Here is a 26662-nt window from a genome sequence, read left to right as displayed (position 1 = left end):
CACACACCGTATATCATCTGTATATCACAATGTGGACACGCAGCGAGGTCCCCCACTATAGGCCCACAATGCCGTTCTATCGTTTCCATACTATTAACTGACCATAGAAGTATAAAATACCCGGAGGAGAGCGCCAACCTCTGAAAAACGTTTATTGATGGACGTCCACATGACACGGAATGAATGCGCTGCTGCAGCGCCGTCTCCTCACCCACAGGGGACATTAAGAGTTAAAGTCTCAGTGTTAAGTGCAACAAAATTAAACTCTTCATTAAAGCGTCAACGTGGCAAGAACGCCGCAGTGCCCGCGAGACAATCTTAGATCTAAGGCACGTATGGCGCACAAGACGGTTACAAGCCTCCGCTGCATCTTCCATACATTCACCGGTCTTACAGCTGCTCAGACGTGAGGACGGCTCCACTACGAGGGCAGGGCTGGGGTTAATGGTGGAACTTCTTGCTGGCGTCCTTGGCGTGGTCGAGCAGCAGCTGGCAGGGGGTGAAGTGGCTCCCGTAGACATTCTCGTACTTCCTCATCTTCTCCACGATGCGATTCGCCCCAAAGGCGTCTGTGTATCTGAAGGGACCTAAGAGAAGAGTCCAGACAACAGACATTAGAAACATCATCGCTTTTCAAGATCTCTGCTTGCTGTCAGTAAATAGGAATATTCCTGTATACATCCAGGTTGATATAACTCGGTCCTGCGCACACAGCCGAGGACGGCAGCCAATTGTATGAGCTACACACAGCAGCACAAGTTTCAGATCCTCAGGGTTCGTTACAATGTATCAGAGCAGATAAGGACTCTGACGTCATTTGGCTTACATAGAACAGACCCCCCCCACTAACATGTCTAACAAGACGCACCAAATATCGTTTAGCAGCATTTATGTCTATACATGAAGTCTCCGCCCCCCATGTGTAATACTTTAACCCTTTGTGAAACCTATATTAGGGCTAACGCAGAATTTGCTGAATTGTGTCTCATCGTGAGCCGGCTGGCCGCTCCGCAGAGTCGTGTGATCTCCCACTCACCTCCGAGGCACGGTGGGAAGCCAAGACCAAACACCGCCCCTATGTCTCCCTCCACCGGGTTACTGAGGATCCCTTCCTGCAGGCACAGGATGGCCTCATTCACGAAGCGCGTGACCACACGCATCTGGACGTCCTCGTCGGAAGAGCTGTGGACCCAGAGAGAGAAAAATGACTGACCGTCCAAGCAGGGAGCAGGCAGGGCCAATGGTGAAAATCTGCCAGGCAGCTTGTAAGACTTGGCGCTTGAAGAAGGCATCAGGTATACTCTAGAGGGCAGCACCCACTACCGTGTTTACCCACTAATAAGCCCTACCCTAATTTTCATGGTGGAGTGGGTTTGAACTATAAGCCATTCCCCAAAATAAGCCCTAGCTACACTAGAGATGGGTATAAAAGCAACACTCAACTAGTCGGCAGCGTCTGGGTCTTTCGCGCTGGTCTCCGGCAGTCTGCGATGTCCTCCGTGCTGACAGCATTCTCTCCTGGTGAAGGGGCTTTGAATACCCTGCTTCCAGTAAGCAAGTGCTGTTACTAGATCACGAGCAGCGTGGATCAGCCAATCAGCCAGTGAATGACATCACCAAATGGCTGTGATTGGTTTATCAAGCGCTGGCTCCGATTGGCTGAGCAACGGCACTCGTGATTCACTCACAGCAGTCACTTGCCGGATGTGGGGTATTCAAAGCCCCGTCACCAGGAAGAGAATGCTGTCAGCGCAGAGGACACTGCAGCCTGCTGCAACGCTGGAGACCAGCGCGAGGGACCCAGACGCCGTCAGCTAGGTGAGTATAAGACACCCCCTGAAAGTAAGACATTCCCTGTTTTGGGGCAAATAACTTTATATAAAACAAGATCTTATTTTCAGGGAAACCGTAGTAGCAAGCGTCAAATTCCTGTTAACCCCATAATGACATGCCATTGCCCACCCACCCATTTAGTTTTTTGGGGTGGGGAGTGTTGGTCTTCCAGTGGTCCTCTGTAATGTACCGCTTAATGGACTGAAGGGCTTTTAAGAATATCTAAATGTAACGAAACTGAAGAGTAAAAAACGCAATTCAGTAATTTTTGGGGCAGGGAGCGTCTTGTTTTTACAGCGTACACCATGCGAGCGCCGATGTGAAGGCGTTACTCTGCGGGTCGGCAGGACCACGAGCGCCGATGTGAAGGCGTTACTCTGCGGGTCGGCAGGGCCACGAATATCATGTATATCTGATGCATCAGCTTTTATTGTACTTTAAGATTTTTTTTTTTAGAAGGAGATTTTTTGTTCTTCCGCTATAAACCTTTTCTTGTCGGCAGAGTTGTGCGCGGCTCGTTATGTTGCGCGGCTCGTTATGTTGCACGGTGCGGAATAAATCAATGGGTTACGGTGACAGATCGGCCCTCTGCAGACGCACCCATACCAAATAGGTTTGTGATTAGAAATAAGGAAAGGTCTTTTTTTTAGGATACAAAAAAAACAAAGAAAGAAAAAAAAAAAATGCATCAGTGCAGAGCGCATCCGCGGCATGCTGCTGGTGTGCCGAACACATCCGCCGGGCTGAAGAAAGAAGATCCGGCCGCGACGGAGGGCAGAGCCTGGACAGGTGAGTAATTCTTATTTTCAGGCCTCATGTCCGCGGGAAAGGAGGGACCCGCTGCGGGATTCTGCATGGAGAATCCGCAGCAGGCCTGATTTTCCCGTGGCCATAAGGCCTTATACTTCTCACAGCTGAGGGTTTGTTACATGTGTATCAGCACCACCAGTCATGATGTCTGTTACCATGTAATCCGTGCAGGTGACACACATCAGTCTGGTGTCCGCAGCGGCGCCACGGAGAATCAGACAAGGGGGTTCGTTTTTGGTATAGTAAAAACGGACCATTTTTAATGCCTGGGATTTTTTAGCGCTGGCAGACGGGAGGGGGAGGGGCAGCACGCCGTGTGAACAATCCCTTACAGGTGACGACCACTTACACGTCGGGAGGGGGAGGGGCAGCACGCCGATGTGAAGGGTCACCGTGTGAACAATCCCTTACAGGCGAGGACCACTTACACGTCGGCTCTGGCCGACAGCTTGTACTTCTCCAGGATCTCCTCGGCCCCGGAGTTCACCGCTCTCTCCTTCACCCCCTGCTGATACACGTAGAAGCCTTTTCCAGATTTGCGTCCTGAAAGGGAAGGAGGAGAGAAAAATTTACGTTTCCAGAGATTCTCAGCAGGGGCAAAAAAACCACAAGCCAAGAACTAAATGTGTTTCTGCGTAGGGGCCCTGCGGTACCTGGAGCCCCTTACCACATGTATACTGATGTCATGGGGTGGGAGCAGCAGGTACCGCTCCATACAAGGGGGGGTGCCGGCTGTCTGTCACAGCTGCCATCAGTCTGAATGCTGATCGCTGCCGTTAACTCTATAAGTGCCACTATCATTTCAGGCAGTGGCACCTAATAGTTTGGATTTCTGGGTCTTTGTTTTTTCATCTTTTTTTTGAACGGCAGGAGAGGAAGAAAATAAAATAAAACAAAGAACAAGGTTTTAGGTTTTTTTAGCTCCAAAACCAGAACAGAGGCACAGAAGTCAGCAGGGCGAGTGTGAGCCCCAAGTGCTGCACAGACTACCGAACAGCCATAAAGAGGACAACTGAGATCAAAGGAGCCTCTCAATTCTGTCCGATTTAAACCTTTGATTGCCTCAGTGACCCGATCAAAGGGGATTCCCTTTTTCAAATCACCCCAGGGCCTGGGGAACCTCTGAAGTCCTCACTGGGACCTACAAAGCACCTTCGGGCTGACTAGTTTACAGGTACCCCTAACCACATCACAGTTGGAGTCGGGTCCCTTATAACAGCAGACCTTAACCAGCCACTTACCCAGGTATCCCTTCTGCACCATGGCTTTGAGAAAGTCGACGTTGCCACCTCCAAATCGCTCTCCGAAAGCCTTACCCAGGTCCTCTGCCACATGGGCAGCCACATCAATGCCCACCTCATCAGCCAACGTGGAGGCGCCAACTGGAAAGCCAAAGCCAGTGGTGAGGGCATCCAGCTTCTTAGGCGCTACACCTTCCTAAAAGACAGAGAGACCCCGCTGATACACCGCTCATACCTCCCAGAGAACAACATATCCATGTTACTTACCTGCAAGACACGCACAACCTCCGCCATCATAGGAGCCAGGCACCGGGTGGTATAAAATCCAGGCCCGTCCTGAAAGAAAGCAGGAGCAAAGTCATCTCTAGATTGTGATTAGGAGTAGAATACAATCCTCCACAGACATGTGTGTGCCCTCTATGGTCTCAGGGCTCTGGAGCTGCACTCACTATTCTGCTGGTGGAGTCACTGTGTACATACATTACTTATCCTGTACTGATCCTGAGTTACATCCTGTATTATACTCCAGAGCTGCACTCACTATTCTGCTGGTGGAGTCACTGTGTACATACATTATTAATCCTGTACTGCTCCTGAGTTACATCCTGTATTATACTCCAGAGCTGCACTCACTATTCTGCTGGTGGAGTCACTGTGTACATACATTATTAATCCTGTACTGCTCCTGAGTTACATCTTGTATTATACTGCAGAGCTGCACTCACTATTCTGCTGGTGGAGTCACTGTGTACATACATTACTTATCCTGTACTGACCCTGAGTTACAGCCTGTATTATACTCCAGAGCTGCACTCACTATTCTGCTGGTGGAGTCACTGTGTACATACATTACTTATCCTGTACTGATCCTGAGTTACATCCTGTATTATACGCCAGAGCTGCACTCACTATTCTGCTGGTGGAGTCACTGTGTACATACATTACTTATCCTGTACTGATCCTGAGTTACAGCCTGTATTATACCCCAGAGCTGCACTCACTATTCTGCTGGTGGAGTCACTGTGCGCACACATTACTTATTCTGTACTGCTCCTGAGTTACATCCTGTATTATACTCCAGAGCGGCACTCACTATTCTGCTGCTGGAGGAGTCACTGTGTACATACATTACTTATCCTATGCTGATCCTGAGTTACATCCTGTATTATACCCCAGAGATGCACTCACTATTCTGCTGGTGGAGTCACTGTGTACATACATTACTTATCCTGTACTGCTCCTGAGTTACATCCTGTATTATACTCCAGAGCTGCACTCACTATTCTGCTGGTGGAGTCACTGTGTACATACATTACTTATCCTGTACTGACCCTGAGTTACATCCTGTATTATACTCCAGAGCTGCACTCACTGTACCATTATGGGATCGGTAGGGATTGATGGACAGGCGCCTCTGAGATACCTGTACAGTCACTGGAGGACAGTGATGGCTTCTCACCTACCTTGACCACAATGATGACCTTGCCCTGCTTCAGCCCCACAGCTACGGCTGAGGCGGCCGTGTCCTGGGATGTCTTATCGGTAGTGATGATTTCCAACAGCTGCATCCGATCCACGGGGGAGAAGTAGTGCATTCCTACAACCTGACAGGAGAGGATAAGAGTCACACATCGTACCCGCAGGCTGTCGGGACATGCTCAAGAGCCACAATGTTGTTGAGTCTGTACAACTACTCTACATAGCTGGCTGTGCTGCTGCTCCCAACAGAAATCTCACTGCAGACTGCGCTGTCATGTCTAATACTGAGGACAGGGAAGGCAACAACAGCAAGGAGGGAGGGCCGCACGCAGCAGCAGAGCGCGCTAACCGGAGGGGAAGGAGGCAGACAGCAGCAGAGCGCGCTAACCGGAGGGGAAGGAGGCAGACAGCAGCAGAGCGCGCTAACCGGAGGGGAAGGAGGCAGACAGCAGCAGAGCGCGCTAACCGGAGGGGAAGGAGGCAGACAGCAGCAGAGCGCGCTAACCGGAGGGGAAGGAGGCAGACAGCAGCAGAGCGCGCTAACCGGAGGGGAAGGAGGCAGACAGCAGCAGAGCGCGCTAACCGGAGGGGAAGGAGGCAGACAGCAGCAGAGCGCGCTAACCGGAGGGGAAGGAGGGAGGGAGCACACAGCATAGCGCACCTAAACGAAGGGGAAGGAGGGCGCACACAGCATAGCGCGCTAACCAGAGGGGAGGAAGGGAGCACACAGCAGAGCGCGCTAACCAGAGGGGAGGAAGGGAGCACACAGCAGAGCGCGCTAACCAGAGGGGAGGAAGGGAGCACACAGCAGAGCGCGCTAACCAGAGGGGAGGGAGGGAGGCCGCACACAGCAGAGCGCGCTAACCAGAGGGGAAGGAGGGAGGGCGCACACAGCATAGCGCGCTAACCAGAGGGGAAGGAGGGAGGGCGCACACAGCATAGCGCGCTAACCAGAGGGGAGGGAGGCCGCACACAGCAGAGCGCGCTAACCAGAGGGGAGGGAGGCCGCACACAGCAGAGCGCGCTAACTGGAGGGGAAGGAGGCTGCACACAGCAGAGCGCGCGCTAACAGGAGGGGAGGGAGGGAGGCCGCACACAGCAGAGCGTGCTAACAGGTGGGGAAGGAGGGAGGGAGGCCGCACACAGCAGAGCGCGCTAACAGGTGGGGAAGGAGGGAGGGAGGCCGCACACAGCAGAGCGTGCTAACAGGTGGGGAAGGAGGGAGAGAGGCCGCACACAGCAGAGCGTGCTAACAGGTGGGGAAGGAGGGGAAAGAGGCCGCACACAGCAGAGCGCGCGCTAACCGGAGGGGAAGGAGGCCGCACACAGCAGAGCGCGCTAACAGGTGGGGAAGGAGGGAGAGAGGCCGCACACAGCAGAGGAAGCCATTAGAAAAAGAGAAACCCCAAAACTCAAGGGCAACGAGAAAAGGCTTCCACATGACTGGGAGGTCACCGTTGTCCCAGAATTCCCCTCTACACACCATTTATTATACCCTGCTGGGATTAGTACAGGAGGGATTCTCTGCACCCCCACATGCATCCTGCAGTCCTGTAGGGGGCGCTCACTGATAGCTGTGATCAGATACAGCAGGAGGTGCTCTAATAAGGGATCCCAGAATGTTATTAGAAACCCAACAAGGTCATCATGCCAAGGCAGAAACCAGCCAGGAGCCCTCATGGAGGGGCGCACAACTACTCACCTTGTCCGGCCGCTTACTGACTGCTGCAATCTGACCGATCGGGAGTGCGGACGTGTTACTGGCAAATATACAGTGTGGGGGGGTGACCTGGAAGAGAAGTGCCATATCAGTGCGACCGTACTGCCGTAACGGGGAAGCAGAGCCGTATCAGGGTGACAGTACATTTGCACCGGTGAAGCAGAGCCGGATCAGCGCGACAGTATAAGGTATTGGGGCGACACTCACCGCTTCCACCTCTTGTAGTACTTTGTGTTTGATCTTGATGTCCTCGAACACGGCCTCTATCACCATGTCAGCGCTCTCAAACCTTCGGTAGTCCAGCTGCCCCGTCAGGTTACTCATGATGCTGTCCCGCTCAAACGAGGTAACGCTCCTCTTCTTCACCTTGTCATTGAGGCTGCAGGGGGAGACGAGAGTCACCAACACACCCAACACAGAGCTGTACATCTCACAGCTGAGGGTTCGTTACAACAGCACACACCTCTCCTGCATGCCCGGAGTGCAGGTTGTCTAGATGTACAGACTGCGTACAAGTGTGACAACCCCTCAGCTGTGAGAAGTCTTGGTCTGAACTATTGATGATCTATCCTCTGCTAGGTCTAGAGTTGGTTGGTAGCAGTTCGCTATTTCACGTCCCCCCCGGCGATCAGCAGTGTGTACAAGGCAGGCGCCGGCGGACACACATGGCAGCGGCCTGGGGCTCTATTTAATCTAACGGGGTAAACTCATTAAAACCTTGTGATCGTCTCGACTGTCTGATGACACACTCACTGACAGCAAGCAGAGGACTGTAGTGCAGCATGGAACACTTGTTTTGGAAGAGAGCAGCCATGTTTTCCGAATCCTGAACATCCCCTTTAAGGCCGGGGATTCCTCTTCCTCCTTTACTTGCATAAAGCCGACAGGCAATAGGGAAGCCCTCAGAAGAAATAGTCGTCATGTAAAAGGACTTCCTAGAAGGTCCAACCCGGACAGAGTAGCGGCCTTACCATAGGTGGCGCTGCAGAGGCATTATACCTTCTCCTATTTGCATACCACATTTCCCAGGTCGCACTGCATGGCCTATAAGTCTCCCAATGACTTAGTGCTCTCCACAAGGAGAACCAGTACCTCATCCCCGAGTGCCCGGCCCACCCTACACCAGAGGCTGCCATCCTCACCCTTTGAACACTTGCTGCTGTCCTCGGCCCAGACCTTCCACAGTCGTGTCCTTCAGAATGGTCTTGATACCTTTATCTACAGAGACCTGAGCAATTCCGGCCCCCATCAGCCCCGCGCCGAGGATGGCCAGGTTCCTGCAAACAGAAGAGGGGGGTAAATGCCAAGGCGAGAGCAGACAATATGCTGGGTGGGAGGTGCCAGCTGCAGACTGATACAGGATGCGGGGCGGGAGGGGGCATGGCGGAGCTACTGGGGCACAGAACATCTCATGGCGTTAATGGCGGAGCAGGAGGAGGAGTTACTGGGAGGAAGTGAAGGCATGGATGTTCGCGCACTCCCTCGATTCGTGGTCACTCACTTGACTTCTTTCTGAGGAGTCCCGAACTTGTTCTTCTTGCACTGGACCTGCCCGTGGTAGAGGCCGATGAGCGCTTTGGACTCGCTGGTCATGGCCAGTTCACCGAACCTCTGTGAGGAAGGAGGAGGAGCCAACGATGAGGAAGGAGGAGCCAACGATATAAGTAATGATTTATCACTTGCGGTATAACGAGGAGATCTGCAACCCAACAGACTTTGTGGCAAAAGCTGCTTTGTGCTACATTCCTCATCATTGTTAAATGGTCAAGAAACTTCTACTTAGTGTCAAGAGGGGTACGAGGGGGGGCAGGGAACTCCCACCGCACGCCACGTTTACTATACCCGAAATCTAGGTCACCTGCTAGCTGGCGTAAGTTCCACACTGAGGCGCCTGAAGGCGGGCGAAGCCTAGCAAAGGCCTCATAATACATTTGTCTGATTACTCGGTGCGGCATGTGAAGCTCTGGGCAGGTAAGCCTCCCCACTTTATGCTGCATATAGTGTTAGATCTCTGCTTGCTGTCAGTCACACCCCGACAATCTTACAGTCTCGCTGCAGCGCATCCAGTGAGCTACACACATCAGCAGCACACGTCAGACCCGGACAGGCTGCAGAGACCCCCACCGGCCCGGGGAAGAGTAACAGCCTTGCGCTGCTCACCGATACACTGCAACAAACCGCAGCTGTGACAACACCGCTTTTTTTATTTTCTGGATGCAAAATGGTCCTATTCACCGACAGCTAACAGAGATCTTGAAGACGGAAGAACTGAAATCAAGTCTTAGAAAGTTGCAGAACCTTTCACTATATGCCAATTATTAAGCTGAGCAAAAAGCTAACTTTCTACACTTATTACACCTCAGTTTTGAGAGAAAGGGGTGCTGTAAATGGTGAGGGGATGTAAGCGGGGTCCAGCGAGCGGCACCAACGTGGATCAGGCCTCACGCGCCATTTTCACCCCTAAATGCATGCATGCCACTACAGACGGATGTATCGGGGGAAGAAAATTAAGAAGCACATTTTTGGGCTCCCTGTAACATCTTCCCCCCCAACGGGGCCAAATGTTGGCGCTTCCCCTTACAGATGGTGCCATGCTGCCACTCACATACCAGAGACTCGTCCAAGTACCCGGCCTCGGAGCCCTGCTCCCGCCCGGTCTTCACCACCTGTCAGGAGACACCAAGACAACAGGTCAGCTAGTATAACCCAACGCCCGGCAGCCTCCCAGAAAGCTCCGGCGGCCTCGTACCTGGATGATCTTCAGGGGTGCGGGGTACAGGCCCTTCGTCTGCTTCCTCACCCGCTTCTCCACCATCTCGTAGATCCTCTGCCTCACGAAGGCGATGGACATGACATAGTCAGTGATCTCTGAGAGCGTAAGGAGACAAGAGGTGAGAGGAGGAACCGGTGGTGGGGGCCAGCAGTCAAACCCAACGCTCAAGATCAGAGATCACTGAAGGGTTAATGGCCAGGATCGGTTGAGTGAATTTAACTAGCTTGATCCCCGAAGACCTCTCTGCCATGTATGGGTGGTATGGTTGCCATGGCAGCCTGTATTCGAGGCTCCCAGGTAGCTCTGGATATCAGGCTGTAGTGGGCTTAAAGGTGTTGTGGCACTACTGCAGAGGATAGAAGATAAACTCCAAAAACAGAGGGGGTCCAACTGCTGGGACCACCATGGAGCTCAAAGACAGGGCACTGGCGTCACCCAAGGTGTAGGCAGCAGCCGCCACACATGGACACTGCCACTCCATTCACTTCAATAGGACTGCCATGTGCAACCACTGCTGCCCACGCTTGGGGACACGTGTGGCCTGTTCTTCTGGGACCCCCACTGGTCCTATGTTGTGGCCCCTTTATTGGTAGTGCTGCGTGCGTACAAGTCTGATCTACGGAGACATCGCATTAATTACTCTGTATAGCAAACGATGTAACAAAAAAAACAAAAACTGAACACCGAAATTGCACCACATCGCCCATCCCCGAGGGAGAAAATGAGCAAGAAGTGATCAAGTGCCCCCCAAATGTTATCAACAGGAACTAAATCCTGTAAAAGAAGCTTCAGCGCCCCAGGAATAGAGAAAAACCAAAACCGTTATGGGGCTCAGGTCAGTTTCACTGCACCGTTAGGGCTTATTCAGACGACCGTACATGGGACGGGGATTCACACCTCTCTGCAGGGGGAGGAGGCTGGAAGAGCCGGGAGCAGAGCAATGAGCTCCCGCCCCCTCTCCGCCACTCTGCGCTATTTGCAATGGGAGGGGCGGGACAGGGGCAGAGCCAAGTCCTGGTACTTATCTCCGCCCCCTCTCCGGCAGAGGGGGCATGAGCTCAGAGCACTGCTCCCGGCTCTTCCAGCCTCCTTCCCCTGCAGAGGGAGACGCCGTATATCAGCCGGGCGTGAATACCTGTCCGACATACGGTCGTGTGAATAAGCCCTTAAACACCATCATGTCATCAGGGAGTTTGTTTTAGATTTTTACTGTAATTGACATTAATATCAGTGATTTAAAATCCCCGCCTGCTGGAAGGGCTGCGTCTGATTGGTCGAGTGCTCAACCATTCCATGAATTCAATGAATGGCAGAGCGCTGCCTGTGATTGGCTGAGCACTTAGCCAATCAGACGCAGCCCTTTCAGCAGGCGGGGATTTTAAACCTCCACCTGCTGAAAAGCTTTAGAGCCGTGCAGGAGGACCGAGCAGCAGCGTAGAGGACAGCATCTTTTTTTTTTTTACTACAGCTAGGGATGATTTTCAGGCAGAGGCCTATATTTTAAGGCCTTCCCCAAAAAAGTCACTGCAGGGGTTGCCTGCATCCTATTGCTTTCAATGGGGCAACACCATCCCCATTGAAATCAGTGGGAGAGCTTTGCAAACCGGAACGGATTAATGGCGTTTCCATTGATTTCAATGGGAAAAATTGATTTGAGTTACAAGTCTTAACCCACGGCACGGACGGACAGACTTATCCATCCCGGATCTGACGATGCCAAAGCAGACGAGGACAACACTTACTTGCCATCAGCCCCTTCTGCTTCTTCAGGGAGACCTTCTTGTCGGCGATACCTCTGGCGTAGTCGACGGCCACCTCCTCCAGGTACTCCATGGTGCGCTCCTCGGGGCTCTTCAGGCCAGGACCTGTCACACACAAGTAACAGTCAGATCTTAGTCAGAGGAGGACGGCCCACGTCACCACCGGCGACAGACGCTCTTACCCAGGGGGTCGATCAGCTGGTCCACCAGCCCCATCTTCTTGGCTTTGTCAGCACGAATGTTCTTGCCGGTGAGCATCATGTCGAAGGAAGCAGGAAGACCCAACTGGAGGAAGCAGACAGACATCACAACCAGATCTACATGCGGACGAGCGGCGTCTCAGCAGCTGCCACTCACCATCTTAGGGAGCCTCTGGGTGCCCCCAGCACCAGGCAGCAGGCCCAGCAGAACTTCAGGGGTTGCCAGTACTGTCTTCTTGTCTTTAGTAGCCACACGATACTGGCAGGCGATGGCCACCTGCAGAGAAGACATCACATCGGACCTGTGCAGACCATCTCCAACACTCCTCTACAGCCCAACTGTATGGGTTAGTAAGCAGCACAGCGCCCCCGGTGCCCGGTTAGTGCACACACCTCCAGCCCTCCTTTTCTACAGCTCAACTGTATGAGTTAGTAAGCAGCACAGCGCCCCCTGTGCCTGGTTAGTGCAAGTACCTCCAGCCTCCCTCCCAACACTCCTCTACAGCCCAACTGTATGAATTAGTAAGAAGCACAGCGCGCCCAATACCAGGTTAGTGCACATACCTCCAGCCCTTCTCCTCTACAGCCCAACTGTATGAGTTAGTAAGCAGCACAGCGCCCCCAGTGCCCAGTTAGTGTACATACCTCCACCCCTCCTCTACAGCCCAATTGTATGAGTTAGTAAGCGGCACAGCGCCCCCCCCATGCCCAGTTAGTGCATATACCTCTAGCCCTCCTCCCAACACTCCTGTACAGCCCATATGTATGAGTTCGTAAGCGGCACAGCGCCCCCAGTGCCCAGTTAGTGTACATACCTCCAGCCCTCCTCTACAGCCCAGCTGCATGAGTTAGTAAGCGGCCCAGCGGCCCTAGTGCCCAGTTAGTGTACATACCTCCAGCCCAACTGTATGAGTTAGTAAGCAGCACAGCGCCCCCGATGCCCGGTTAGTGCACATACCTCCAGCCCTCCTCCCAAGCAGGAGCCGTTGATCGCAGCCACGATGGGTTTTGGGGACTTCTCAAGTTTCTCAAACATCTTCTGCCCGGCCTGGGAGAGCTGCGACACCTCCTGGGAGCTCTTACAGGACTCGATCATGCTGGAGACGACAGACATGGGGGTCAGGGGTCAGCCGAAGCTGCTCTGCCCGGCGCACAATCCATCATGAAGGCAGTCTACGCGGGGGTACAGAGGAGCTGGTATCTGAGCCGTACATCCCACCCCGTCTGCTGTGGCAGGATTACGGGTATAGCTGAACTGGCATTCCTGCCCACACAGAAGTGAGTGGGCTTTACAGTAAGTGCGGGGCAGCGGCCGGCGCCGTATCTCAGCGCTGCTCACTGTGCCACGCGTGCCAATACCATCCACCTCTATGTAGGCGGAACACACATGGTACCTGCTTCCGTAATCCAAGCCACAGCGGCATTCGGCGGTACTCCGCACTCACCACTCACCCCTATGAGCAGGAAGGGTTAATACACATAACACGGCTCACTTGATGTCGGCGCCGGCGATGAAGCAGCCGGGTTTGGCGGAGATGAGGACGGCGCTTCTCACGGCATCGTCAGCCCAGACCTCATCCATCACATCGCTGAACTCCGCCTGCAGCTGCCGGGACAACGTGTTCACCTGCGGGAGAGAGAGCGCCCACGCATCAGTACACAGCGCCACACGGAGGACAGGAGGTCATGTGACCGGCCAACACATCAGGATACAGCGCCACACGGAGGACAGGAGGTCATGTGACCGGCCAACACATCAGGATACAGCGCCACACGGAGGACAGGAGGTCATGTGACCGGCCAACACATCAGGATACAGCGCCACACGGAGGACAGGAGGTCATGTGACCGGCCGACGCATCAGGATACAGCGCCACACGGAGGACATGACCAGCCGACGCATCAGGATACAGCGCCACACGGAGGACATGACCAGCCGACACATCAGGATACAGCGCCACACGGAGGACAGGAGGTCATGTGACCGGCCAACACATCAGGATACAGCGCCACACGGAGGACAGGAGGTCATGTGACCGGCCGACGCATCAGTATACAGCGCCACACGGAGGACATGACCAGCCGACGCATCAGGATACAGCGCCACACGGAGGACATGACCAGCCGACACATCAGGATACAGCGCCACACGGAGGACAGGAGGTCATGTGACCGGCCGACGCATCAGTATAGAGCGCCGCACGGAGGACAGGAGGTCATGTGACCGGCCAACACATCAGGATACAGCGCCACACGGAGGACAGGAGGTCATGTGACCGGCCGACGCATCAGGATACAGCGCCACACGGAAGACATGACCAGCCGACGCATCAGGATACAGCGCCACACGGAGGACATGACCAGCCGACGCATCAGGATACAGCGCCACACGGAGGACAGGAGGTCATGTGACCGGCCGACGCATCAGGATACAGCGCCGCACGGAGGACATGACCAGCCGACACATCAGGATACAGCGCCACACGGAGGACATGACCAGCCGACACATCAGGATACAGCGCCACACGGAGGACAGGAGGTCATGTGACCGGCCGACGCATCAGGATACAGCGCCACACGGAGGACAGGAGGTCATGTGACCGGCCGACGCATCAGGATACAGCGCCACACGGAGGACAGGAGGTCATGTGACCGGCCGACGCATCAGGATACAGCGCCACACGGAGGACATGACCAGCCGACGCATCAGGATACAGCGCCACACGGAGGACATGACCAGCCGACACATCAGGATACAGCGCCACACGGAGGACAGGAGGTCATGTGACCGGCCGACGCATCAGGATACAGCGCCACACGGAGGACATGACCAGCCGACGCATCAGGATACAGCGCCACACGGAGGACATGACCAGCCGACACATCAGGATACAGCGCCACACGGAGGACAGGAGGTCATGTGACCGGCCGACGCATCAGGATACAGCGCCACACGGAGGACATGACCAGCCGACGCATCAGGATACAGCGCCACACGGAGGACAGGAGGTCATGTGACCGGCCGACGCATCAGTATACAGCGCCACACAGAGGACAGGAGGTCATGTGACCGGCCGACGCATCAATATACAGCGCCACCCGGAGGACAGGAGGTCATGTGACCGGCCGACACATCAGTATACAGCGCCACCCGGAGGACAGGAGGTCATGTGACCGGCCGACGCATCAGTATACAGCGCCGCACAGAGGACAGGAGGTCATGTGACCGGCCGACACATCAGGATACAGCGCCACACAGAGGACAGGAGGTCATGTGACCGGCCGACGCATCAGTATACACCCCCGCACGGAGGACAGGAGGTCATGTGACCGGCCGACGCATCAGTATACAGCGCCGCACAGAGGACAGGAGGTCATGTGACCGGCCGACGCATCAGTATAGAGCGCCGCACGGAGGACAGGAGGTCATGTGACCGGCCGACGCATCAATATACAGCGCCACACGGAGGACAGGAGGTCATGTGACCGGCCGACGCATCAGTATACAGCGCCACACGGAGGACAGGAGGTCATGTGACCGGCCGACGCATCAGTATACAGCGCCGCACAGAGGACAGGAGGTCATGTGACCGGCCGACGCATCAGTATAGAGCGCCGCACGGAGGACAGGAGGTCATGTGACCGGCCGAGGCATCAGTATACAGCGCCACACGGAGGACAGGAGGTCATGTGACCGGCCGCCGCATCAATATACAGCGCCGCACGGAGGACAGGAGGTCATGTCACCGGCCGACGCATCAATATACAGCGCCGCACAGAGGACAGGTGGTCATGTGACCGGCCGACGCATCAGTATACAGCGCCACACGGAGGACAGGAGGTCATGTGACCGGCCGACGCATCAGTATACAGCGCCACACGGAGGACAGGAGGTCATGTGACCGGCCGACGCATCAGGATACAGCGCCACACGGAGGACAGGAGGTCATGTGACCGGCCGACGCATCAGGATACAGCGCCACACGGAGGACAGGAGTCATGTGACCGGCCGGCGCATCAGTATACAGCGCCACACGGAGGACATGACCGGCCGACGCATCAGTATACAGCGCCACACGGAGGACAGGAGGTCATGTGACCGGCCGACTTATCAGTATACACCCCCGCACGGAGGACAGGAGGTCATGTGACCGGCCGACGCATCAGGATACAGCGCCACACGGAGGACAGGTGGTCATGTGACCGGCCGACGCATCAGGATACAGTGCCGCACGGAGGACAGGAGGTCATGTGACCGGCCGACGCATCAGGATACAGCGCCACACGGAGGACATGACCAGCCGACACATCAGGATACAGCGCCACACGGAGGACAGGAGGTCATGTGACCGGCCGACGCATCAGTATACACCCCCGCACGGAGGACAGGAGGTCATGTGACCGGCCGACGCATCAGTATACAGCGCCGCACAGAGGACAGGAGGTCATGTGACCGGCCGACGCATCAGTATACAGCGCCGCACGGAGGACAGGAGGTCATGTGACCGGCCGACGCATCAATATACAGCGCCACACGGAGGACAGGAGGTCATGTGACCGGCCGACGCATCAGTATACAGCGCCACACGGAGGACAGGAGGTCATGTGACCGGCCGACGCATCAATACACAGCGCCACACGGAGGACAGGAGGTCATGTGACCGGCCGGCGCATCACTATACCGCGCCGCACGGAGGACAGGAGGTCATGTGACCGGCCGAGGCATCAGTATACAGCGCCACACAGAGGACAGGAGGTCATGTGACCGGCCGGCGCATCACTATACCGCGCCGCACGGAGGACAGGAGGTCCTGTGACCGGCCGAGGCATCAGTATACAGCGCCACACGGAGGACAGGAGGTCCTGTGACCGGCCGAGGCATCAGTATACAGCGCCGCACGGAGGACAGGAGGTCATGTCACCGGCCGACGCATCAATATACAGCGCCGCACAGAGGACAGGAGGTCATGTGACCGGCCGACGCATCAGTATACAGCGCCACACGGAGGACAGGAGGTCATGTGACCGGCCGGCGCATCAGTATACAGTGCCACACGGAGGACAGGAGGTCATGTGACCGGCCGACGCATCAGTATACAGTGCCACACGGAGGACAGGAGGTCATGTGACCGGCCGACGCATCAGTATACAGCGCCACACGGAGGACAGGAGGTCATGTGACCGGCCGACGCATCAGGATACAGCGCCACACGGAGGACAGGAGTCATGTGACCGGCCGGCGCATCAGTATACAGCGCCATACGGAGGACATGACCGGCCGACGCATCAGTATACACCCCCGCACGGAGGACAGGAGGTCATGTGACCGGCCGACGCATCAGTATACACCCCCGCACGGAGGACAGGAGGTCATGTGACCGGCCGACGCATCAGTATACACCCCCGCACGGAGGACAGGAGGTCATGTGACCGGCCGACGCATCAATATACAGCGCCGCACAGAGGACAGGAGGTCATGTGACCGGCCGACGCATCAGTATACACCCCCGCACGGAGGACAGGAGGTCATGTGACCGGCCGACGCATCAGTATACAGCGCTGCACAGAGGACAGGAGGTCATGTGACCGGCTGACGCATCAATATACAGCGCCACACGGAGGACAGGTGGTCATGTGACCGGCCGACGCATCAGGATACAGCGCCACACGGAGGACAGGAGGTCATGTGACCGGCTGACGCATCAGGATACAGCGCCACACGGAGGACAGGTGGTCATGTGACCGGCCGACGCATCAGGATACAGCGCCACACGGAGGACAGGAGGTCATGTGACCGGCCGACGCATCAGTATACAGCGCCACACGGAGGACAGGAGGTCATGTGACCGGCCGACGCATCAATACACAGCGCCACACGGAGGACAGGAGGTCATGTGAGCGGCCGACGCATCAGTATACAGCGCCGCACAGAGGACAGGAGGTCATGTGACCGGCCGACGTATCAATATACAGCGCCACACGGAGGACAGGAGGTCATGTGACCGGCCGGCGCATCACTATACCGCGCCGCACGGAGGACAGGAGGTCATGTGACCGGCCGAGGCATCAGTATACAGCGCCACACAGAGGACAGGAGGTCATGTGACCGGCCGGCGCATCACTATACCGCGCCGCACGGAGGACAGGAGGTCCTGTGACCGGCCGAGGCATCAGTATACAGCGCCACACGGAGGACAGGAGGTCCTGTGACCGGCCGAGGCATCAGTATACAGCGCCGCACGGAGGACAGGAGGTCATGTCACCGGCCGACGCATCAATATACAGCGCCGCACAGAGGACAGGAGGTCATGTGACCGGCCGACGCATCAGTATACAGCGCCACACGGAGGACAGGAGGTCATGTGACCGGCCGGCGCATCAGTATACAGTGCCACACGGAGGACAGGAGGTCATGTGACCGGCCGACGCATCAGTATACAGTGCCACACGGAGGACAGGAGGTCATGTGACCGGCCGACGCATCAGTATACAGCGCCACACGGAGGACAGGAGGTCATGTGACCGGCCGACGCATCAGGATACAGCGCCACACGGAGGACAGGAGTCATGTGACCGGCCGGCGCATCAGTATACAGCGCCATACGGAGGACATGACCGGCCGACGCATCAGTATACACCCCCGCACGGAGGACAGGAGGTCATGTGACCGGCCGACGCATCAGTATACACCCCCGCACGGAGGACAGGAGGTCATGTGACCGGCCGACGCATCAGTATACACCCCCGCACGGAGGACAGGAGGTCATGTGACCGGCCGACGCATCAATATACAGCGCCGCACAGAGGACAGGAGGTCATGTGACCGGCCGACGCATCAGTATACACCCCCGCACGGAGGACAGGAGGTCATGTGACCGGCCGACGCATCAGTATACAGCGCTGCACAGAGGACAGGAGGTCATGTGACCGGCTGACGCATCAATATACAGCGCCACACGGAGGACAGGTGGTCATGTGACCGGCCGACGCATCAGGATACAGCGCCACACGGAGGACAGGAGGTCATGTGACCGGCTGACGCATCAGGATACAGCGCCACACGGAGGACAGGTGGTCATGTGACCGGCCGACGCATCAGGATACAGCGCCACACGGAGGACAGGAGGTCATGTGACCGGCTGACGCATCAATATACAGCGCCACACGGAGGACAGGAGGTCATGTGACCGGCCGACGCATCAATATACAGCGCCACACGGAGGACAGGAGGTCATGTGACCGGCCGACGCATCAGTATACAGCGCCGCACAGAGGACAGGAGGTCATATGACCGGCTGACGCATCAATATACAGCGCCACACGGAGGACAGGAGGTCATGTGACCGGCCGACGCATCAATATACAGCGCCGCACGGAGGACAGGAGGTCATGTGACCGGCTGACGCATCAGTATACACCCCCGCACGGAGGACAGGAGGTCATGTGACCGGCCGACGCATCAGTATACAGCGCCGCACTGAGGACAGGAGGCCATGTGACCGGCCGACGCATCAGTATACAGCGCCACCCGGAGGACAGGAGGTCATGTGACCGGCCGACGCATCAATATACAGCGCCGCATTGAGGACAGGAGGCCATGTGACCGGCCGACGCATCAGTATACAGCGCCACACGGAGGACAGGAGGTCATGTGACCGGCCGACGCATCAGTATACAGCGCCGCACGAAGGACAGGAGGTCATGTGACCGGCCGACGCATCAATATACACCGCCGCATCAATATACACCGCCGCAAGGAGGACAGGAGGTCATGTGACCGGCCGACACATAACTATACAGCGCCACACGGAGGACAGGTGGTCATATGACCGGCCGACGCATCACTATACAGCGCCACACGGAGGACAGGAGGTCATGTGACCGGCCGACGCATCAATATACAGCGCCGCACAGAGGACAGGAGGTCATGTGACCGGCCAACGCATCAGTATACACCCCCGCACGGAGGACAGGAGGTCATGTGACCGGCCGACGCATCAGTATACAGCGCCACACAGAGGACAGGAGGTCATGTGACCGGCCGACGCATCAGTATACAGCGCCGCACAGAGGACAGGAGGTCATGTGACCGGCCGACGCATCAGTATACAGCGCCGCACGGAGGACAGGAGGTCATGTGACCGGCCGACGCATCAATATACAGCGCCGCACAGAGGACAGGAGGTCATGTGACCGGCCGACGCATCAATATACAGCGCCGCACAGAGGACAGAAGGTCATGTGACCGGCCGACGCATCAATATACAGCGCCGCACAGAGGACAGAAGGTCATGTGACCGGCCGACGCATCAATATACACCCCCGCACGGAGGACAGGAGGTCATGTGACCGGCCGACGCATCAGTATACAGCGCCGCACAGAGGACAGGAGGTCATGTGACCGGCCGACGCATCAGTATACAGCGCCGCACAGAGGACAGGAGGTCATGTGACCGGCCGACGCATCAGTATACAGCGCCACACGGAGGACAGGAGGTCATGTGACCGGCCGACGCATCAGTATACAGCGCCGCACGGAGGACAGGAGGTCATGTGACCGGCCGACGCATCAGTATACAGCGCCACACAGAGGACAGGAGGTCATGTGACCGGCCGACGCATCAGTATACACCCCCGCACAGAGGACAGGAGGTCATGTGACCGGCCGACGCATCACTATACAGCGCCACACGGAGGACAGGAGGTCATGTGACCGGCCGACGCATCAATATACAGCGCCACACAGAGGACAGGAGGTCATGTGACCGGCCGACGCATCAGTATACAGCGCCACACAGAGGACAGGAGGTCATGTGACCGGCCGACGCATCAGTATACAGTGCCGCACGGAGGACAGGAGGTCATGTGACCGGCCGACGCATCAATATACCCCCCACACGGAGGACAGGAGGTCATGTGACCGGCCGACGCATCAATATACAGCGCCGCACAGAGGACAGGAGGTCATGTGACCGGCTGATACATAAATATACGCCCCCGTATATAGCCATCTAGCAGCGTACGGAGGACAGATGTGGCCTGCTGATGCATAAACACATGACGTGAACGGGGGTGTGGGGGAGGGGGGAGAACACGACATCTGATAATCCAGCAGCTATCAGGTCGAACAGATGCTCAATTAACAGGGATTCAGTGATACAGCGCCGGTGTGAGACGACACACAACTCCCAGCATGCTCTGCAACAGTCTCACCTTAGAGTTTGGGGTGTTGAATCGAACAACGGCGACATCGTTTTTGACCTCGTAGCCCACGTGCGTCCGCGCTGCAACAATACCAAGCCAGGCGTTACATCAGATCTCAGAGGGGATCCCCAACACAAGGGCAGCAAGAGCCCAACTGTCACTGTGTACATACATTACACATCCTGTATTATACCCCAGAGCTGCACTCACTATTCATCAGGAGAATAGTGAGTGCAGCTCTGGAGTATAATACAGGATGTAACTCAGGATCAGTGCAGGATAAGTAATGTATGTACACAGTGACTCCACCAGCAGAATAGTGAGTGCAGCTCTGGGGTATAATACAAGATGTAACTCAGGAGCAGTACAGGATAAGTAATGTATGTACACAGTGACTCCACCAGCAGAATAGTGAGTGCAGCTCTGGAGTATAATACAGGATGTAACTCAGGAGCAGTACAGGATAAGTAATGTATGTACACAGTGACTCCACCAGCAGAATAGGGAGTGCAGCTCTGGAGTATAATACAGGATGTAACTCAGGATCAGTACAGGATAAGTAATGTATGTACACAGTGACTCCACCAGCAGAATAGTGAGTGCAGCTCCAGAGTATAATACAGGATGTAACTCAGGATCAGTGCAGGATAAGTAATGTATGTACACAGTGACTCCACCAGCAGAATAGTGAGTGCAGCTCTGGAGTATAATACAGGATGTAACTCAGGATCAGTACAGGATAAGTAATGTATGTACACAGTGACTCCACCAGCAGAATAGTGAGTGCAGCTCCAGAGTATAATACAGGATGTAACTCAGGATCAGTACAAGATAAGTAATGTATGTACACAGTGACTCCACCAGCAGAATAGTGAGTGCAGCTCTGGAGTATAATACAGGATGTAACTCAGGATCAGTGCAGGATAAGTAATGTATGTACACAGTGACTCCACCAGCAGAATAGTGAGTGCAGCTCTGGAGTATAATACAGGATGTAACTCAGGATCAGTACAGGATAAGTAATGTATGTACACAGTGACTCCACCAGCAGAATAGTGAGTGCAGCTCTGGAGTATAATACAGGATGTAACTCAGGATCAGTATAGGATAAGTAATGTATGTACACAGTGACTCCACCAGCAGAATAGTGAGTGCAGCTCTGGAGTATAATACAGGATGTAACTCAGGAGCAGTACAGGATAAGTAATGTATGTACACAGTGACCCCACCAGCAGAATAGTGAGCGCTGCTCTGGGGTATAATACAGGATGTAACTCAGGATCAGTGCAGGATAAGTAATGTATGTACACAGTGACTCCACCAGCAGAATAGTGAGTGCAGCTCTGGGGTATAATACAGGATGTAACTCAGGATCAGTACAGTATAAGTAATGTATGTACACAGTGACTCCACCAGCAGAATAGTGAGTGCAGCTCTGGGGTATAATACAGGATGTAACTCGGGATCAGTACAGGATAAGTAATGCATGTACGTAGTGACTCCACCAACAGAATAGTGAGTGCAGCTCTGGGGTATAATACAGGATGTAACTCGGGATCAGTACAGGATAAGTAATGCATGTACACAGTGACTCCACCAGCAGAATAGTGAGTGCAGCTCTGGGGTATAATACAGGATGTAACTCGGGATCAGTACAGTATAAGTAATGTATGTACACAGTGACTCCACCAGCAGAATAGTGAGTGCAGCTCTGGGGTATAATACAGGATGTAACTCGGGATCAGTACAGGATAAGTAATGCATGTACGTAGTGACTCCACCAACAGAATAGTGAGTGCAGCTCTGGAGTATAATACAGGATGTAACTCAGGATCAGTACAGGATAAGTAATGTATGCACACAGTGACTCCACCAGCAGAATAGTGAGTGCAGCTCTGGAGTATAATACAGGATGTAACTCAGGATCAGTACAGGATAAGTAATGTATGTACACAGTGACTCCACCAGCAGAATAGTGAGTGCAGCTCTGGGGTATAATACAGGATGTAACTCAGGATCAGTACAGGATAAGTAATGTATGTACACAGTGACTCCACCAGCAGAATAGTGAGTGCAGCTCTGGAGTATAATACAGGATGTAACTCAGGAGCAGTACAGGATAAGTAATGTATGTACACAGTGACTCCACCAGCAGAATAGTGAGTGCAGCTCTGGAGTATAATACTGGATGTAACTCAGGGTCAGTACAGGATAAGTAATGTATGTACACAGTGACTCCACCAGCAGAATAGTGAGTGCAGTTCTGGAGTATAATACAGGCTGTAACTCAGGATCAGTACAGGATAAGTAATGTATGTACACAGTGACTCCACCAGCAGAATAGTGAGTGCAGCTCTGGGGTATAATACTGGATGTAACTCAGGATCAGTACAGGATAAGTAATGTATGTACACGGTGACTCCACCAGCAGAATAGTGAGTGCAGCTCTGGGGTATAATACAGGATGTAACTCAGGATCAGTACAGGATAAGTAATGTATGTACACAGTGACTCCACCAGCAGAATAGTGAGTGCAGCTCTGGGGTATAATACTGGATGTAACTCAGGATCAGTACAGGATAAGTAATGTATGTACACGGTGACTCCACCAGCAGAATAGTGAGTGCAGCTCTGGAGTATAATACAGAATGTAACTCAGGATCAGTACAGGATAAGTAATGTATGTACACAGTGACTCCACCAGCAGAATAGTGAGTGCAGCTCTGGGGTATAATACTGGATCTAACTCAGGATCAGTACAGGATAAGTAATGTATGTACACAGTGACTCCACCAGCAGCAGAATAGTGAGTGCAGCTCAGGAGTATAATACAGGATGTAACCCAGGAGCAGTACAGGATAAGTAATGTATGTACACCGTGACTCCACCAGCAGAATAATGAGTGCAGCTCTGGAGTATAATACAGAATGTAACTCAGGATCAGTACAGGATAAGTAATGTATGTACACAGTGACTCCACCAGCAGAATAGTGAGTGCAGCTCAGGAGTATAATACAGGATGTAACCCAGGAGCAGTACAGGATAAGTAATGTATGTACACAGTGACTCCACCAGCAGAATAGCGAGTGCAGCTCTGGGGTACTAGTAACTTTTCTCCACACGTGTACAGATGGGTTACTTACACAGGAGGGCAGTAGCTGTGGATAGGGATCTGGAGGTAAAACCTGCAAAACAGAGAAACCAGATGATGATGATGATGATGATGATGATCTAGCAGCTTCTGCGCAGCATCGTCCCCCACACATCCAGAGCAGTGCGGTACATGATGGGGGTCCCGGTGCCCCCCGGAGTACACGACATTTCTTTATGATTGCGTTATACAGAAGGGATATGTCGGGTCTGCAGACAGCATACCAGCAGGGGGCGCACGTCCCTCTTCAGATGCCAGGTCTACAGGCGTGAGTTGTACTCTGCCCCCAGCCCTGCCCTGCACACACACGTGTGCTACGCCCTGCATGTCTATCAGCTGCATCAAGAAGCCATGTGTATCCGTGCCATACCCAGCTGCCACCAGCATGAGGCGCCGTCATGTGACCAGTGGATGTTCTCCCCCACCTCACATGTGCACTCATGTAAGCAGGAACCCGTCTGACAAGCAGGACCTTTCCCCTACATACATGCCAGGAGAGCGCCCTCTACAGGACGGCCCCCGAACATCAGCCTGCAGAGGGTAGAAAGCCCTACAGCACACTGGGGGGCTCCTTGGTCACATGACATTGGGGAAGGGAGGGGGGGGGGGGCAGTGCAGGGGTCCGGGCGGGGTACGGTTATATTGTATTGTATTATATGATGCGGACCCCCAGCAGTAGTCGCGTCCTGCGGGGGAGACGACCGCCGGATGGATCTCCTGTCCGCCTGCCACCGCCCGTCCTGCAGCGAACGGACAACAGCGCCATCACATGGCCACAAGGCATCCCAACCCCCTCCTTAGAGGTCCGCAGCTCTGTGACTACCGGAGTGTGAGGGAGGGGGGCGCTCTACCCTTTAGTCATGGGCCCCATCCCCACTCCAGGGGCCACCGGACCACACAGACATCCCGACCACAGCGGGAAACAATCTGATCCGCCAGACGCAGAGCATGCTGGGAGTCGTAGTCCTCCCCCAGCTGGGCGGCGCAGAGCCTGCTGGGAGTCGTAGTTCCTCAGATTGTAGCTGGAACCCCACCATTACTGCCCCTGCTGGTATCGCCCCTAGCACGTCCCCCGACAGCAGGTTGAGTCACAAGACCCTATGACAACACCTCCTGGCACAGAGGCGCACAGCCAGCGGTTTGAATTGGCTAGATGTTGCTGCGACAATGTAGATTAGGCGGCCGCGACAGGCAGAGTTATCATAGTTCCATTTCATTTTGGTGCTGCGGACGTGGCGGCGGTCACATCTGTGCCAATGGTCACTCCCCCAACTCCTGCGCATTTCTTGCATGTGACGGCGGGCGGTGACTGCAGCGGGACCCCCAGAGCACCGCCTGCGGCCCGGAGGCGCAGATCGCACCTCAGCCCCGCGGGGGCCGGACCCCCAGAGCACCGCCTGCGGCCCGGAGGCGCAGATCGCACCTCAGCCCCGCGGGGGCCGGACCCCCAGAGCACCGCCTGCGGCCCGGAGGCGCAGATCGCACCTCAGCCCCGCGGGGGCCGGACCCCCAGAGCACCGCCTGCGGCCCGGAGGCGCAGATCGCACCTCAGCCCCGCGGGGGCCGGACCCCCAGAGCACCGCCTGCGGCCCGGAGGCGCAGGTCGCACCTCAGCCCCGCGGGGGCCGGACCCCCAGAGCACCGCCTGCGGCCCGGAGGCGCAGGTCGCACCTCAGCCCCGCGGGGGCCGGACCCCCAGAGCACCGCCTGCGGCCCGGAGGCGCAGGTCACACCTCAGCCCCACGGGGGCCGGACCCCCAGAGCACCGCCTGCGGCCCGGAGGCGCAGATCACACGGCAGCCCCGCGGGGGCCGGACCCCCAGACCACTGCCTGCGGCCCGGAGGCGCAGATCACACGGCAGCCCCGCGGGGGCCGGACCCCCAGACCACTGCCTGCGGCCCGGAGGCGCAGATCACACGGCAGCCCCGCGGGGGCCGGACCCCCAGAGTACCGCCTGCGGCCCGGAGGTGCAGATCACACGGCAGACACTCGGGGGCGGTATTGGCAGCGGGATGGATTGTCGGTCACACAGACCTGCAGCGTATTCACCGACACCGCAGAACATTGTGTGACCGGTCTACCGGCGACCTCTGTGGTATAACATAGGGGGGGGGGGTCTGCACAGTCACGTGACGCTCATTCCCGCCCCAGTCACAGAGTCCAGGGATTGTCAGGTAACCGTACAAGTACACACGGGGGCGGAGACCTCAGCAGAGCCCCGGGCCCACCGCAGAGCCCCCGGCACCCCTTAGTCAGTACCTGTCCTCCCGCCCAGCCGGCCCAGCGCTCCGACGCTCCTCACAGCCGCCATGTTGTCCTCGGTGACACTGAGGCTCAGCCGGCGCCGGGGCCTCCTTTAAGCGGCGGGGCTGTCCTCAGCAATGCCTGACCCTAGATGAGTAAGGATGAGCGGCCGCCGATAGAGTAGAGGGGTGCAGCGAGTTAATAATGAGCGGCTATCACAGTCCCGGCCGCCGGTACCTCATACAG

At 55.6% G+C, this 26662-nt stretch overlaps 1 protein-coding gene across 1 annotated transcript; it reads right to left on the bottom strand.

Annotated features, from left to right (window-relative positions):
• Window positions 1–138: 138 nt before the first annotated feature.
• Window positions 139–26581, bottom strand: HADHA (hydroxyacyl-CoA dehydrogenase trifunctional multienzyme complex subunit alpha). Its single transcript, XM_066594412.1, has 20 exons — window positions 26432–26581; window positions 24164–24205; window positions 21030–21100; window positions 13310–13443; window positions 12775–12913; window positions 11974–12093; window positions 11799–11901; window positions 11599–11721; window positions 9833–9951; window positions 9693–9749; window positions 8585–8694; window positions 8226–8360; window positions 7291–7462; window positions 7066–7152; window positions 5348–5488; window positions 4152–4220; window positions 3885–4080; window positions 3072–3186; window positions 1037–1182; window positions 139–587 (listed from the first exon to the last, which is right to left on the bottom strand). The coding sequence occupies exons 1-20, from the start codon at window positions 26481–26483 to the stop codon at window positions 442–444; spliced, it is 2277 nt and encodes a 758-aa protein (XP_066450509.1). The 5' UTR covers window positions 26484–26581; the 3' UTR covers window positions 139–441.
• Between the last annotated feature and the right edge of the window lie 81 nt (window positions 26582–26662).

Source organism: Eleutherodactylus coqui, chromosome 1 (genome assembly GCF_035609145.1).
Source record: "Eleutherodactylus coqui strain aEleCoq1 chromosome 1, aEleCoq1.hap1, whole genome shotgun sequence".
Taxonomy (NCBI): Eukaryota; Metazoa; Chordata; class Amphibia; order Anura; family Eleutherodactylidae; genus Eleutherodactylus; species Eleutherodactylus coqui.
Note: the sequence above shows the minus strand (reverse complement) of the source record. Positions and strands in the feature narration are given on the sequence as shown.